Below are 17,337 nucleotides of genomic sequence, written 5' to 3'. Positions count from 1 at the left end.
CCTTAAAGCTGGGCACCTGCAGAATATAACCCAACTTCTCACCTGCTGTGCTGTGTTCATGGCACCCTGCCTGGAGGTAAGCTCTGCGGGAATTGGTAGGCTCCACGCCTCCTCAATACTAGGAAGTAATTTAGTTTTATTCTGTAGACTACCTTGTGGAAGGTTACACAACTGAGCCTAGGAAAAATTATGTAAAAAGCAAATTTAACACAAGCCTACTTGAGTAAGAGCAAGTCCACTTAATCTTCCTCACTGTTATAGATATTTTTTTTTTAAGTCCTAAATTTGGGATTTTAGATAGATGTTAAGTATAAAGAGGGCAACTAGAATATTCTTGTGATATTCAGAACAAAAACAGGCTCTGTTTCTCAGATATCTTATGAAATTGCAAGCAAGTGTGAAAAATGGCATTTGTGTTTTTTTCTCTACAGTGCTATGAAAACTTAAAAATGTAGATAGCACACTGGAAAAATTCATGCATATTAATGAAAAATGTAAATTAACATGCATCAACAAAGTAAATGTGAAAAATAATATAGTTTACATACTACACATTACACTTAAAATTAAACATAAAATAATATCAAAAAATATTACAAAGTACAAAAACAAAGTAACATCAATCACAACTACACAAATTTGTCAGCCACCCTTACAGGAATACAATCATTTAAAATATACTATTTAAAATTTTTACCTGTAGAAATTTAATTCTTGCAGCAAGTGTAGAGGTATTACTACAATGTTTGCTCCTAGTTGCATTTAAGTAGCATTTAATAGCATCCTGAGGCTGACTGCAGGATTCATAGAGAGTACCTAGGTCCATCCAGGCTGCTGCATGGCCATTGTCCAATTGTACAGCACAAATATAGGCCTGTAAAGCATCCATAGGCTGATTTTGCTGCTGATACAACACACTGGAAGAAAAAGAGTGTTGTCAAAAACTAACTGGCTACTTTCTTTTGTTTATTTGTCAGTATTTTTCAGTGTCTCACTCTGTTGCCCAGGCTGGAGAGAAGTGGCATTTCCACCACACAACACAGCCTTGACCTTCCCTACTCAAGCAATCCTCACACCTCAGCCTCCTGTGTAGCTGGGACTACAGACACATGCCACCATGTCTGGCTAATTTTTAAATCTTTTTTGTGGAAATGCATCCCATTATATTGTCCAGGCTGGTCTTAAAATCCTGAGGATAGAGGGTCTAGAGATCCTCTATCCTCAGCTTCCCAAAGTGCTAGGATTACAGGAATGAGCCACTACAAACAGCCAGTTAATTTTATATTACTATACAGTACATTAGGTATTTCAATCATCCAGTGTATCAAGTAAAATTCTACTGTGTTTATATACATAGCCTTACCCTATTGAACACCATGTATCTGCACTTGCTTCTGATTTATCAATAGATTGCCTGTAAGATACAAAGGCATCCTGAACTTTCCCAATACTCGAATAACACCTAAAAGGAAAAAACATAAATTATCCATTAACAATCCATTTGACAAAAAGTGAAATGTATTTCAAAGGAGAGCAAGCAGATGTGTATGTGTGTACATATGTTTATCAATATACATATGATATAGTCATGTTATCCTCTATTATAACTTGCTGTTAAATACTGCCTTGAAAAGAGCTAGTACATGTTAATAAACTTTTTCTCAAAGCATTGGAGCCTGAATTATTTCAATGCTGTAATACTGCAGGTATTACACAGCCTTCTATTTACACAGTTTGAACACAGGCTTCCTACATCATAAGAACAGAGTTAAATATAAAGAGAAAAGTACCTTTGATAATGACTTTTATACTAGAATTTAATATTCTCCTTCCACTTAGTAACACTGAATCTGTTGGGATTACAGGCATGAGCCACTGTGCCTGGCCTTCATGTAATTTTTTTGAGACAGGGTCTCATTATATCCCCCAGGTTGGTATGTAGTGGCATGATAATACCTCAATGTAGCCTCCAACAATCCTTATAACCTCAGCCTTCCCAGTGGCTGGGACCACAGACAGGCACCACACCCAGCTAATTCCGGTATGCTGGGTAGAGACAGGGTTTTGACACTTGCCCAGGGTGATATTTAATTCCTGAGCTCAAGCAACCCAGTCTCCTTGGCCTCCCAAAGTGCTGGGATTACAGTAATGAGCCTACATGCGAAGCCTGAAACTGTAAATTTAAGCATCTGTGTTATACCATTTATAAAATGCTACAAGAAATAAACAGTAACAACCGTCCTTTATAATAATGAGACATTTCAATACTATAACAGAATATGCAACAAATCTTATTGTTAAAAAAGCAAAAAATGTTCAGGTTCATATTCTATTTATAGTAAAAAACAATTGCTCAAATATAATAAAACTTAATGCCACAGACCAATGTTTACACCTGCCCCTTTTTGGTAATTAGCCTCTTTTATAATGTTAGGGTATTAAAAGCCTATACTGTGGAAAAACTAACATAACAGTATATAATTGTGCTAGCTGTAAGCCTTAATGTGTCTTGGTTCACTTGCTCTATTTAGTAACAGGACTATTCAATTAAGTAATAAAGCCAGTTTGCTCAAAACACTTTGTTGTGCAATGCAGGTACAAAAAAAATTCAGCTTCTCCTGAACTTTAGTGGTGGATTAAGTCAAAGTCTGAACTTTCAAGTTCTGTAATACAAGCAACCAAAGCCAAATTATTTTATAATCACTAGAGTTCTTCATTTAAAAAAACCCTATTACAAAGAGTTAACATCATTCTTATTATATATCACTAAGAGATAACTAAATATTTTAATAAGGAACAATGCTAAAAAGTCTCCCTTTAATATAAATATGCTTTCCAAACTTCCAAAAAAAAATACATTGTACACAAATAAAATTAACAGGAAAACTAAATTTGAATGTGACTTCACATCAAAGTTACAAAAAATGAACCTACGTAAAAACAAAATCAAAATTTACCAATGAGACAAATTAAGGCAATTAAATTAAGATACAACCTTGTTTTGAAAAGGTGCCTGACAGTTCTAATCTAATCCTCTCAACAGGTGAAATAAAAATTGAGACATCAAGTAGTTTATATTCTTTTTTAATTTTTGAGATGAAGGCTCACTCTGTCACCCAGGCTGAAGTACAGTGATGCAATCTTGGCTTACTGTAGCCTCCATCTCTTGTGTTCAAGCGATTCTCCTGCCTCAATCTCTAGCGTAGCTGGGATTACAGGTGGACACCACCACGCTTGGCTGATTTTTGTATTTTTAGTAGAGATGAGGTTTCACCAAATGATCCACCCACCTTGGCCTCCCAAAGTGCTAGGATTACAGGTGTGAGCCACTGCACCCGGCCTCAAGTAGTTTAAATGGACTATCAATGATTCCACAGTCAATGACAAAGCCAGGATTTAAACCCAAGTTTCTCACTCTTCAATCCATTGATCTTTCCAACACACTAAAATACAATCTGGCAATTAAAAACACATACATGTACAAATATGTACGCTATCAGACATGTAAATATAATATCAGTAGGTATAATTTAGACAATCAATATTCAAGGTAAGAAAAATACAGAGAAAAAAATTCTGGGTTACCAAAAACATTTCTATGTTCTTTCTATAACAAACAATAATAACTTACACATTTCCTCTCAACTAGAACTGTAATTTGAGATCTATGATTAATAAAAATATTTGTTTTAATATACAAAATCACCAAACAAGACTGTAAATGGCAAATTTTCACAGATGACTGTCATCAGATAAAATAAAATTTCAGGTTTTATGGAATATTTTTAAAATTCTAGATATCAAAGGAAATACAACGTAAATACTAAACTGAAAAACTATTAGTGAATATTACATGATGGTACTCTTCTAAAATTCTTTAAGACTCTTAAAAACTAGCAATAAATCTACTCAGATTAAGAAGAAAACATGATGGTGAAACCTGAGTCTATTAAAAAAATACAAAAATTAGCTGGGAGTAGTGGTGTGCCCCTATAGTACTAGCTACTTAAGAGGCTGAGGCATGAGAATTACTTAAGCCAAGGAGGCAGAAGTTGCAGTGAGCCAAGACTGTGCCACTGCAATTCAGCCTGGGCAACAACTGTGTCTGACAGAAAAAAAAAAAAGTAAAAAGTAAAAACAAAATCTAGTAAGTAAAGGAAGAGTATCTCAGTAAAAGCAATTAAATTCAAAGCTATGTATATCTCCTAGAAATGTTTAATTTTCTTTTTCTGTAAAAGAAAATATAGTTTTGCAAAAAATATTATACACAATAAATATTATATTTTAATAAACATACAATACTATTATATTTTAATGTAAATGTTATTTGAATTTGGGGAAATTTTAATTATAAATGTAATTATAATTATATTTTAACAAAAATGTAATTATATTTCAATTTTAAATAAATTACAACATCAGTAAATAACCACAATAAAACTTCCAGGTTATATGGGGAAAATAGGTTCAAAGAGCTGTAGGAGTTGTACAGAGTAGGTATCATAGATTTTGTTCAGTATTTAGTTTAATAACTACAGCTATACAAACTGAAAGACAAACTGGATAATTTATTTTTAAAAGTCACTTCCCAGGTTACATATTATAAAATCTACAGATGATTTTATATTATAAAATAACCTCTGGATATCACAAGTGTTTCATCTCACCTTCCAAGGAAATACCAAGATTGGCCAGAATTAGGATCTGCCTCTATTGACTTTCGGAGATACTGAATAGCATAGCTTTCCTTTGTGGCTTTGTCTCCTGCTACATCCATATTATGATGCATCCAACCTATAATCAAAAGTTATGAGCATTTACCCATCATCATTCTACTTTATTAGTTTCAAGAAAATCATGAACAAAACAGCAAATTACTTCTCAGTAATTTATTCATTTAACTGAGATCACAGTTTCCCAAAATTTAAAACTACCAAAGTTCAGAGAAGTCTATTTCACACAAAATGATACAATCAACACTAGAAAAAGATCTTAAAGCACACAGAGAAAATTAAATGATTTTAGGAACTGAATTGACAAATGACAAACCAAGTTCTCTTCTGTAAATTTAAGTTAAAAAAAAATGCAAGTTATAAATCAAAAGTATAAAATTGATAAATTTACTTTTCCTTTGTAGGTTACCATGAAGTAGGGAATTTTAAAAACAACTTTCAACCCCATGCTTACATCCAAAGGATAAAAGCAAGCTATATAATCAACAATAATCAATTTATACTCTTTATCTTGTTTATGAGATGGAGTCTTGCTTTGTTTCCCAGAATGGAGTGCAGTGGCAAGACCCTGGCTCACTGCAATCTCTGTGTCCCAGGTTGAACAGATTATTCTGCCTCAGCCCTTTGAGTAGCTGGGATAATAGGCATGGGTCACGCTCTATGCCTGGCTCTAATTTTTGCATTTCACCATATTCACTAGGCTGGTCCTGGCCTTAAGTGATCCAACCACTTCAGCCTCCCAGTGTTCTGGAATTACAGGTGTGGGCCACCACACCTGGCCCATTTATAGTCTGCTTTCAACTTCTGCCTAAAATATAATCCATTATAAAATATTTTTTTAAATATTTTAATTAATTAATTTAATTAATTTAATAAAATTTTAAACAACTTACAGAAGGCCTTATACATTATTGGCATTGTTTACTTAAATAACATTCTAAAAGTCACAGCATTGGATAAACAACCACAATAAAACTTCTAGGCTATATGGAATAAGCAAAAGAAAACAAAAAAAGACGAAGAAGAAGAAGAAAAGTAGGTGGTACAGGCCCTAGGAAGTAGGCCCTAAGAGTGGTACAGAGCGTGTCCACAGGTTCTCCTTCAATAAACAGATTATGAACCACAGCTACATAAATAATTGAAAGACTATCTAATGGGTAATATATGCTAAATACTCAAGTCAAGTCAAAAACAGTCTGTCAGCTATGACTTAATTCAAGTGCATAAAATTAGCTTTGCAGGAATATCTAAGCAAAACTATGCTTAAGTGCTTTTAAAACTGTGAATAAAACACTGAGATTATAAGACGATTTATACTACCGCAAACTTGAGTAAAAATTAGGATTTTATTTGCTCAGACCAAAGTACTGAAGGACCGACAAATATTAACCCAACTAGCAAATACAATCAAGATAGATAAGAAACAAAATTAATTACTGAAGAGGAGCTTTGCTATATTAAATGATAACAACATATTATTTTATATTACTTTCAAACACTGGATTACCTTATCTTCAACATGAGAATATGTTACAGATTTTTGAGGGAAAAAAAACCTATAAGATGTTCTTTATAATTTTAGGTGGAATGTTTCCATTTATCGTATATCAATACAACTATAAAGCAAGGTTAGTATCCACTTACTAGATGTATGATAACCTCAATTCAATTTACTTCATAAAGTGTTAAGTAGACAGAAGATCTCCAATCTTATCCTGTGGTCAAGCAATAAGGGGATAATGTTGAGAATCCAAGACTAGCTGCACTAATTATTAACTTTTTTTTTTTTTAAGACAAAGTCTTGCTCTGTTGTCCAGGCTGGGGTTTAATGCCGCAATCTCAGCTCACTGCAGCCTCCACCTCCCGCGTTTAAGTGATTCTCCTGTGTCAGCTCCCCGAGTAGCTGGGATTACAAGTGCATGCCACCACATCAGGCTAATTTTTGTATTTCTAGTGGCAGGCGGTTGCAAGGGGAGGGTCACTATGTTGGTCAGGCTCCTCAAACTCCTGACCTCAGGTGATCTGCCTACCCCAGCATCCCACAGTGGCTGAGACGACATATGTGCATGACCACACCCAGCCAGCACTAAGCACTCTTTATATAGATGGTAAGGAGTGTGCTTCATAATGGGTTTAAGTATATCAACTATGAAAATACACTTATAGAAGAAAACATTTATATAGTAGTCCCCCATTACTTGCATTTATGCTTTCTATGGTTTCAGTCTCACAGTGCCAAAAAATGTTTAATGGAATAATCTCAGAAATAAGATATTTGTAAGTTTTAAACTGCATGCCACTCTGGGTAGCATAATGAAAACTTATACTACTACACCTACTCCCTGTCTGTGCAGTGTATCCACACTGACTACGCAACCCAGTCAGTAGTCACTTAGTAGTCTTAGCTGTATGAAAACATAGTAAAATATAGGGTTTGGAACTACTTGCAGCTTCCAAAGTATCATGGAACATGTAAGTCTGGGATAACCGGGGACTACTGTAATAGAATTATTCATTTAAAATTTTGCCTCAAAATAATACATGTCACATTTAATCTTAAATCATAGACTTCTAAATGAAAATGGACATCTAAGCAGAAGGGAAAAAACCGAATCTCAAAAGGAAAATCTCTTCATATTAATGTAATATATAATAAAAGTTAAGTTTTCATGTACCTAACTGTTGTAATACAGTTGCTTTTACTTGTGCAGGAAGGTTTTCTTTCTGTAAAAGTTGTTCATATGCTTCCTTTGCAGAATGATACTTCCTCTAAAGAGCAGAGGAAAAAGAATATTTAGAGAAAAATAAATATTTAAATAAAAATATTCTTGATTTTAACAATATATACAAGGCCATATTTATAGTAACTAAAATAAAAATAATAAAGCAATACATAATAATGAATAGTAAAAATTATAAATGTAATAAAAATAAATATAATTAAAATAGCTAGCACATGAAGATTTACAAATAATGATGTTTAAAAGTTTCTAGCACCACAAAAAAGTAACAGAAAGTAAAAAGTGCTAATATGTTAAGTGAGTATTTCTTTGGCCCAGGACAGCCATATTTCAGATTACAGCTAAAACACTAACATTAAATATAACAATGTATAACACAAAATATTACAACATTAAAAATATATATATATCTGAAAAGTTACAAGAAAAATTTGCAACCTCTAACATTATTTCAGTAACATTTATAAAGGTACATAAGTAGTCTATCAGATAATGCACTATTAACCTAGAAATACTTTCAAAGAGAAGAATAATTTGTTAGATCAAGTGCCACATTCTTTACAAAGTACTGCTCTTAACAGTACATAAGCAAATCTCTGTTCAAAATTTAAATTCAAAATTTAAAATATACAGTCCTTGAAAATATTCTTTAGAAATATTTATAATCTTAAAGATATTACATTTCTCATAGTTACAAAGTAACAATGTTTGTCATATTTAAAGTTACAGGCAATTTCTAAGTAAAACCATTTGCACACAGCTCTATCTCATGAAGTACTAATACAACTAAAACCTATTATTGTTAGTCATAAAGTTAAACTCAGCTCCTCCAAATTATAAATAAATAAATACCAAGTCTGAAATATATTTAGCAAAACCATGCTAAACAATGCAGTAAGAAAGTGGCTCATACTCATAATCTCACCTGCCTAAGCAGCTTTAACTTTTAAAGGAGCTACTAATGATTAAATCAAATTAGCAGAGCAATGTAACTAAAATCAATGGGGTATAAAGTGGCACTGAAAATAAGATTAACTAAAACTGACAGAGAAAGAAGTGGAGAAGTAGACATTAGTTTTCTCTCTTTCTCCCTCTCTCATACGTATACACAAATATAGGAAAACTGACCAAAAAAGGTGAAAGCACAAGTCATAATATGAAAAATGGAGTAAAATTTATAAGTATTTAAACGCATAAATAACACATTTATTTTCAAATACGGCACTAAAGACCATAGGGAGTACCACAGCAAAAGAAAATAAGTAAAACACTCAAAATATTTTAACTGCATTACCTCAATGCAAAAAAAAGAGAGTGGCATGACAAAATACATCCCTTTTTCATAATTAAAAAAAAACTGGCTGGACAAGGTGGCCTATGGCTATCAACCAGCACTTTGAAAGGCCAAGGTGGTTGGATTGTTTCCCAGGAGTTCCAGACCAGTCTGACTAACATGGTGAAACCCCGTCTCTACTCAGCTACTCAGGAGGCTCAGGTAAGAGAAGGGCTTGAACCTGGGAGGTAAAGGCTGCAGTGAGCAAAGACTGAGCCACTGAACTGGCTCAAGATTGAGCCCCTGCAGTGAGAAAAGATTGAGCCTGAGTGACAGAGTGAGAGTCTGTCTCAAAAACAAAACAAAAACCCAAACCTCAAAAATTATAAATGGAAGGGAGCTTCTTCAAGGTAAGAAAGGCCATATATGAAACCTCTCTCAGGGAGGGATAAGCAGGGGATGGTGGAATTGGGGAGGGATAACATTAGGAGAAGCACCTAATGTAGCTGATGGGGGGAGGAGGATGGATGTAGCAAACCATCATCGCATGTGGAGGGAGGGAGGGGGGGAGAAAAAGGAGGGAAGGAAGGGAGAAAGGGAGGAAAGGAAAGGAGGAAGGGAGGAAAGGAAAGGAGGAAGGGAGGAATCCTCAAAAAATGTCAGTGAAACACTGACAGCATTCCCCTAATAAGAAGAACTACAAAAGAAACCAAAATCACACTACTACTCAACTTAGTAATGAAAGTTCTAGCATAAACAATTAGATAAGAAAAAGAAATAAAAGGCATCCAAGTCAGAAAGGCAAATAAGCTCATTTTCCTGAGATGACATGATCTACATAAAAAATTGTTACACATATACAAAAGACACACACACACACACACACACACACACACACACACACAGAGTAAATAAAGTCAGCAAAGTTGCCAGATGCAAAATCAACAATCAAAATTAGTTGTACTTTAGTCCCTCCTTATATGCAGTTTCACTTTCCATGGTTTTAGTTACCCAAATGCAAATGAAGTCCAAAAACATTACATAAAAAAATCCAGAAATAAAACAATTTATAAGTTTTAAACCATGTGCTGTTCTGGGTAGCATCATGAAATCTCACAGCATTCATGCCACTGGGAATGTAAGTCATCACTCTGTCCAGTGTACCTGCACTGTATATGCATACCCATACTGGGTGTGCCACGAAATCTCTTTCTTAATAGCTATATTGATTTATCAGCGTGAAAATCATAGCATATATAGTGTCCAGTACTATTCAAGTTTTCAGGTAACCGAAGGAAGTCTTAGAATCAGTCTCCATCAAGTAAATTGATGGGGAATTGTGAGGGGATAGGAAGTGAGAGGCATTAATGTATACTAGCAACAGCAATTAACTAATTTTAATTAATTTCTAAATAAATTTGAAAAAGAAACTAAGAAAGCAATTCTATTAGGAGTATTAAAAAGAAAAAATAAATAAAGGAATAAATGTACCAAAGGCAAAAGATCTGCACACTGCAAACTACAAAACAATGCTAAAAAGACACAAATAAGCAAGAGACATCCTATGTTCATGAACTGGAATTCCTGATATTTTCGCAATGACAGCACTTTCCAAAACAGTTTACATATGTAAAACAATCAATCTCTATGAAAATTCCATAGTGATTTGCAAAAACAGAAAAATTCATTCTAAAATTCATATTGCAAAGGGCCATAAAGAGCCAAATAACTTGGAAAAATTGAAGAATTTGCACATTCAACATTCAAACGGACCATAAAATGACACGTAAATGAAACAATATGTTGTTGGCATAACAACAGAAGACAGCTCAGGAATAAAATACCCACACAAATGGTCAACTGATTTTCACCAGAAGTGCCAAAACAAGTCACTGAAAAATAGTGTTTTCAACAAGTGGTGCTTATAAAATTTCAATATCCACATTGAAAATAATGAAAATGGGTCCTCTTACACTATACATAAAGAATTAACTGAAAATGAATAAAAAGCCGTCAACGTAAGACCTGAATTATAAAGCTCTTTTAAAAAATTGCATTATGTCTTCACACCTTGGAGTTGATAGTGATTTCTTAAACATGACAATGTAACATAGGTAACAAAAAGAAAAACAGGATGTTTTCAAAATTAAAACTTCTGTGCATCAAAATACTCTATCAAAATAGTGAAAACCCCAAAGTGGAAGAAAATATATTCGAATCATGTATCTGGTAAAGAGATTAATATTCACAATATATTATGAACTACTATAATTTGACAACAAAACCCCTCACAACCAATTCAAAAAAGGTCAAAGAACTTGAATAAACATTTCTCCAAGAAGCTATACATGTTGCCAATAAGCACATGAAAGGATGCTCAAAACCATTAGTCACTAGGGTAATCTACATCAAACACTAATGAAACATCACTTCACAACCACCAGGGTGAAAGACATGGAAAAATTTGAACCCCTGTATATTGCTATTAAGAATGCTGCAACTACTGTGCAAAACAGCTTGATGATTCCTTAAAATTTACTAAACAAAATCATCATATTTCTTACCAATTCCACTAGCTATATAGCTAAACGAAAACAAAGACTCAAATATTAATACTTGTACACCTCTCTGTACAAGCAGTATTATTCTGTAATACTGTAATTATTTTATAATACTGTATATAGCAGTATGTTTCCAATTGTCAAAATATCAAAATAATCCAGCTGTTCATCTACAGATAAATGGATAGGCAAAAACATAAATATGAATAAGTATAACAAAATATTATTCAGGCACAAAAAATATGTAAGTTCTGAAAATGTGAATGAACCTTAAAAGTCAAAACTAAGTAAAATAAACCATACACAAAAAGACAAATACTGTATGATCCACATGTGCCAGGTATCCTCGCATAGACAAATTCAAAGATAGAAACCAAAGGATACCTTGGGCAGCAGTCAGAAGAAAGTGAGGACTCAGTAAGTACAGGTTTTGTATTTTAAATGATAAAAAAGCTATGGAGACAAACAGTGGTAATGGTTACACAATACTGTCAATGTATTTAATGCTATTAAATGCAACACTTATAAGCACATAAAATATGCCTCAGGAGGCTAAGGCAAGAACTGATTTAGGCCAAGACCCATCTTTTAAAAATAATTTTTAAAAATTAGATGGGCATGGTGGCATGTCCCCCCAGTCTTAAAGATAGAAGAAGATAAAAATAGTAAATGTCATGGGATGTTTCTCTAGTTAGAAAACAAATGAACAAACAAAATACAGAAAATACAGTCAGTATAGTATGTTGCCTTAGGAAAAGATTTACATATAAACCTATACAGATCTAGCTATGAGCCCCATCTGGTCTCAAACTCCTCCTGGCCTTAAGCAATCCTCTTTCATCAGCCTTTCAAAGCACATTTTATTGTTTTTAAGTGTACCACTGAAGTACTTTCACAGTGTTGTGTAACCATCATCACTATTTCTAAAACCTTTTTGGAAATAAATAGTGATAATGGTTACACCTCGATAAAGAAAATGTTACTTTATTAACTCCACATTCTCTATTGACTTCAGCCCCGGTAAGCTTTACTTCAGATTGTTAAATTTGTCTATTCTAGATACCTCATACAGGTAGATCACAGTATTTGTCCTTTTCTATCTGGCTTATTTAACTTAGCCTTTAAAACAAAACAAAATAAAATAAAATACATTCTTATATACTCAACACCCTAATTCTGAAATTCTGAAAATTTTTAGGGAAATTACTATGTGAAAGTGTTCTCCTTAGCAAAGTAGTTTGGGAGCTGTATTTTAAGCCACACAAATTTATCCACTGAAAATACTAAAATAAAGATTAACCATATACATTTAAAAAACATCTTCATCCAAATGACACTGTGCCCCCCACCGAGGTAACAGCACTTAAGACTCATCTTGTGCACTAATCTGAGAATCAGATATTTCTCCAAGGAGCATTATTTCCTTTTACTAGAGAACAGTGTTAGTGACGAAATTCTGGGCAGTAGGTGTGCTTGCTAATACTGTGGCATCACTGCTTCAGTTCATCTTGGCTGAGAGAGTAAGAATATATATATGTATGCATATGATAGTTAATTTATATATAGATACATATCTATAAATATATTTACATATAAGCTATCTATATAAAAATACCTTAATCCAAACATGAGTTCATACTGATATCACCAATGATATTATTATATTATCACTGGATTGATATTATCAATCCATTTCCCATAGTTCATTCTAGCATCCCCCAATGGTCTATTTGTAGACTCCTACCACAACATGGAATAAAACTGCTCCCAGTACCACTCATTTTCTTAATTGCAGAATTTATCATTTTCCTATTTCATTTTCTCATTTTTCTCCTCTTCTATTTTTCTATTACTTTCTATTTCTTATTTGTAGAATCCCTGTATGTTACAATTATTAAATTCTAAATTTTATGCCCATAACAATCAACTTCCCCACTAACAGCACAATTCTTAGACAAAAGATTTTCTTATTTTCTTTAAATGTAATTTCATTTCCAAAGATCAGTAGATTTCTCCTATCACCCTCTTCAAAGAGATCATGTGATATATTTGTAACAAAATTTATTTAGATACAGTATATGTTCCATTCTGGAATTTCTCACAGTGTTTTGGGTTTTTTGGTTTTTTTTTTAATACATTTAACCTTCATTCTTCAGGCTCTAAAGTTAAATGCCTGTTGTATTAAATAAGTAAGCTAGTGTATCCAAGATACTGTCATATATCTAACAATACAGCAGTATGCAAAATGATCTGATGATTCTAACATAGTTTGGGGGCTTCATCTAATAATGAACACTCTTCTCAACTCTCTAAAAACATCTAATCTCATTACTCAACCTACAGTTTTTAGTTTTACAAAATGCCATATAAATAGATTTACCAAATATGGAGTCTCTTGTAGTGGCTTCTTTTATTTATCACTGTGTATTTAACATTTGTTAGTAGGTGAATGCAGTTCATTCCTGTGAAATGTTTAATAATATTAAATAGTACGTGTTAGGTATTAGCACAATTTTACAAGCTCACCTGGTGAAACATATCTTGGTAGTTTCTAGTATGCAGCAGTTAAAAATAGGCACTAAGATTTAGATTTTTTTTAAGAAAATAGATTTTCAAGTCAGTTCGGAAAATGTGTAGAAGGACATGAATATGTAAAGTCTGTATTTAGTGTTATAAGAAACTAACTTTCTTTCAAAATGGCTGTTCCAATTAGCATTACCAAAAGAAATGGATTATCCATTTATGATACTACGTAACTTGCCAGATATATTGTTAGGCTCTTAAAATTTTAGACTATTTTTGGGGGGGTTGGAGTTGGCTCTGTTACTAGACTGAAGTGCAGTGATGCCATCTTGGTCCACTGCAACCTTCGCCTCCCAGGTTCAAGTGATACTCCTGCCTCAGCCTATGGAGTAGCTGGGACTACAGGCGTGCCTGTTGATTTTCGCATTTTTTTTAGTAGAGATGGAGTTTCATCATGTTGGCTAGGATGGTCAATCTCTTGACCTTGTGATCCATCCAACTTGGCCTCCAAAAGTGCTAGGATTACAGGCGTAAGCCACTGTGTGGTCAGCCTACACTTTAATAGATGTACAGTTAATAGTACTAACTTATTTTTTATTTTAATGTGAGTTTCCCTAGTAAAATCTTTTCGTGTTTATGTGCAATGAGTATCTTCTTCCATGTGTTTCTCTTCATCTATTTTCACCATTTTAAATATTTTCTTATTATTACTACTGTTGGTTTTTACAAGTTATTTGTAATATTGTCTAAAACTCTTTATTCAATATGTGAATTCTAAATATTTTCTCCCAGCTATAGCTCATCTTTTCAATTTCTGAACAGTATGTTCCGGAGAGCAAAATATTTTAATGCTAATTAACAAATATAAGTATTTTTTCACAATGATGGTATACAGTGTTATATCTAAACATAGACAAGGTCACATATATTTCTCCTAAAAGTTACATGCTTTTGAATTTTAAATTTACACCTGTGATTCATTTTAAATTCCATTTTACATACAGTATGAGATAAAGATCCATTTTTTTCTGCATAATTGTCCATAAATGGTAATGTTCATACCAATTTGAAAGCACAAACAATCCTATCGCCACTGTATTACCAAAGAACACTATCAAAATCAGTTGACTAAACAAGCCCTGGAAGTCACCTGAGACAGAACCAACAGACAATTTAGAAAACCAGAAATAGACATGTAAACTAGTTAGGCAATCTAGGTCTAGATCAATGCAGCAACAGTATTATCATTTCCCACCGTAAAAGAACAGCATGACCAGGCTCATTCTTATCACTGAAAACACAAAACAGTAGAGCACTTAAAGTATAAAAAGAACCTAGTGGATTCCTTTTAATAAATGACATAATCAAAAGTCCTTTTCTGAGTGTACTTTCATCCTCATAATGCTAAGACAACCTTCCCCCACACAAAGAAGTACCAGTCAGATTGGCTGTGGAAAGCATCACCTTTCTGTGAAACAGCATCATTAGACTGGGAATCTGTGGAACACTCAGTAAATAAGCAGAGGGGTAACCACCAATCTCCTTCAAAGGAATTTTCTTTAGAATCACAGTCTAGAAGAGTACAGGCAGAATCCATATCACAAAAATCCTTCAATAGTCACTTGAAAGTCCTTAAATGAAAACAATAAAAGTTTCAGTAAAAAAAATGTAACTCTAAAGTGAAAGAAATTGAAATATAAAATTTAAACACGCTACAGCAAAACTCACTGAACAGCTCAGTAGCACAGCAGAAACAAAAAGAGAGCAGAATCTTCAGTTAAAATGAACTTGAGGACCATCAACAGAATTTATATTTGCACAAAAAAAAAACACCACATTAAATATAAAAAAGAGGATCTATGGAACAATGACATATCAAGCATTTATAACATAAGCATCCATGAATATGAAATAAAGCACTTGACAAAAACAGTAATCCATAAAATTATGGCTGTCACAAATTTAGAACAGAAATAAACATATTCAAAAGGCTGAGCAGGCTGGGCATGGTGGCTCACACCTGTAATATCGGCACTTTAAGAGGCCACGGTGGGTAGATCAGCTGAGGTCAGGAGTTTAGATCAGATGGCCAACATGGTGAAACCCCACCTCTATTAAAAATACAAAATGAGCCAGGGATGATGGCCATGTGCTTGTAATCTCAGTTGGTTGGCAGCCTGAGGCAGGAGAATTGGTGGAAGCTGGGAGACGAAGGTTGCAGTAAGTCAAGACTGTGCCACCGCACTCCAATTTAGGCAACAAGAACAAGACTTTGTCTCAAAAAAAGAAAAGAAAAAAAGCTGGGCAAAGCTCAATGGGATAAACCACCCCAAAAATCCAGGACAAATATAAACTTCTTACCGCAAATCATAAACTCAAGAGTATATTAATCAACTGCTGAAAGAAAAGACTTTTCAACATAAATTATATTTGGTAAAAAATGTAGGTCAGGAATGAAGAAAAATAAAGATATTCTCAGATAAAGAAATCCGTTGGTATCCAGCCTATCATAAAAAAAGTATAATGAAAATCAGAATTCTTCACAAAGAAATTATTAAAGGAATCTTAGAGAATCTGAAAGAATAAAAAAATAAGAAAAAGCAGACATAAGGATACCCAAAATAAGATTTCAACATGAGTTTTAAAAACCATGTTTGTTTATCTTTTTAAAAGTATCTGATATAACATAAAAGTATTTTTAAAGTGAGGAAAGTAAAAAGGCAAGTAAATTGATACGGGGATGTCCACATTTCAACTGACGTAGCAAAATGATAACATTAGAGCTTACGTGTGCATATTGTAAATAACCAAATAAAAGAAAGAAAATTATATAGCTATATTCAAACATCCAACTAATATGTCAATATGAAATTTTAAAAAATAGTCACATTATCTCAAACAGGTCAATAATTATCAATGTAGGGTGTAAATACAGCCATGGGTTTAAAAAAAAAATTGTACTATATGCCATTTACAAACAATGAACTTCAAACTTAACACGCAGAGACTGAACGTATGAGAATAGAAAAATGGCAAATAATGTAATAATTTTTTGGCTGGGTGTGGGTAACTCCCCCCTGTAATCCCAGCACTTTGAAAACCCAAGGAAGACAAATTACTTGAGGTCAGGAGTTTGAGACCAGCCTGCCCAACATGGCAAAACCTTCCTCTACTAAAAATACAAAAATTAGCTAGGTGCAGGATCACACACGCCTGTAGTCCCAACTGCTTGGGAGGCTGAGACAGGACAATGACTTGAACCACAGTGAGCTGAAACTGTACACTGCACTTCAGCCTGGGTGACAGAGCAGATTCCATCTCAAAAAAAAAAAAAAAAATTTTTTTTTTTTTTTCCCAAGCAAGTCTCATTTCTCAGCTTCCTAAGGAGTTGGGACTATAGATGTGTGCCAGAAGCTCTAACTAATTTTATATTTTTTGTACAAAAAACAGGGTTTGGCCATGCTCAAACTCCTAGCCTCAAGTGATTGGCCCACCTGTACTCCCAA

At 33.6% G+C, this 17,337-nt stretch overlaps 1 protein-coding gene across 12 annotated transcripts in view; it reads right to left on the bottom strand.

Annotated features, from left to right (window-relative positions):
• Window positions 1–17,337, bottom strand: part of LOC108297774 (histone demethylase UTY) — a 221,504-nt gene that overhangs the window by 80,466 nt on the left and 123,701 nt on the right. For 7 of the 12 annotated variants that reach the window (XM_037735566.1, XM_017520485.2, XM_017520483.2 and 4 more), the window contains 5 exons: window positions 7,409–7,502; window positions 4,668–4,794; window positions 1,364–1,462; window positions 698–917; window positions 43–177 (listed from right to left, as the gene is read on the bottom strand). In XM_037735566.1, the coding sequence (XP_037591494.1) occupies window positions 43–177; window positions 698–917; window positions 1,364–1,462; window positions 4,668–4,794; window positions 7,409–7,502 (675 nt within the window). Of the gene's footprint in view, window positions 1–42; window positions 178–697; window positions 918–1,363; window positions 1,463–4,667; window positions 4,795–6,377; window positions 6,436–7,408; window positions 7,503–15,295; window positions 15,982–17,337 lie in introns of those variants that run through there. The other 5 variants (XM_017520486.2, XM_017520484.2, XM_037735567.1 and 2 more) reach the window with 3 other exon arrangements.

Source organism: Cebus imitator, unplaced genomic scaffold (genome assembly GCF_001604975.1).
Source record: "Cebus imitator isolate Cc_AM_T3 unplaced genomic scaffold, Cebus_imitator-1.0 Scaffold842, whole genome shotgun sequence".
Taxonomy (NCBI): domain Eukaryota; kingdom Metazoa; phylum Chordata; class Mammalia; order Primates; family Cebidae; genus Cebus; species Cebus imitator.
This window is presented reverse-complemented; position numbering and strand designations above follow the sequence as displayed.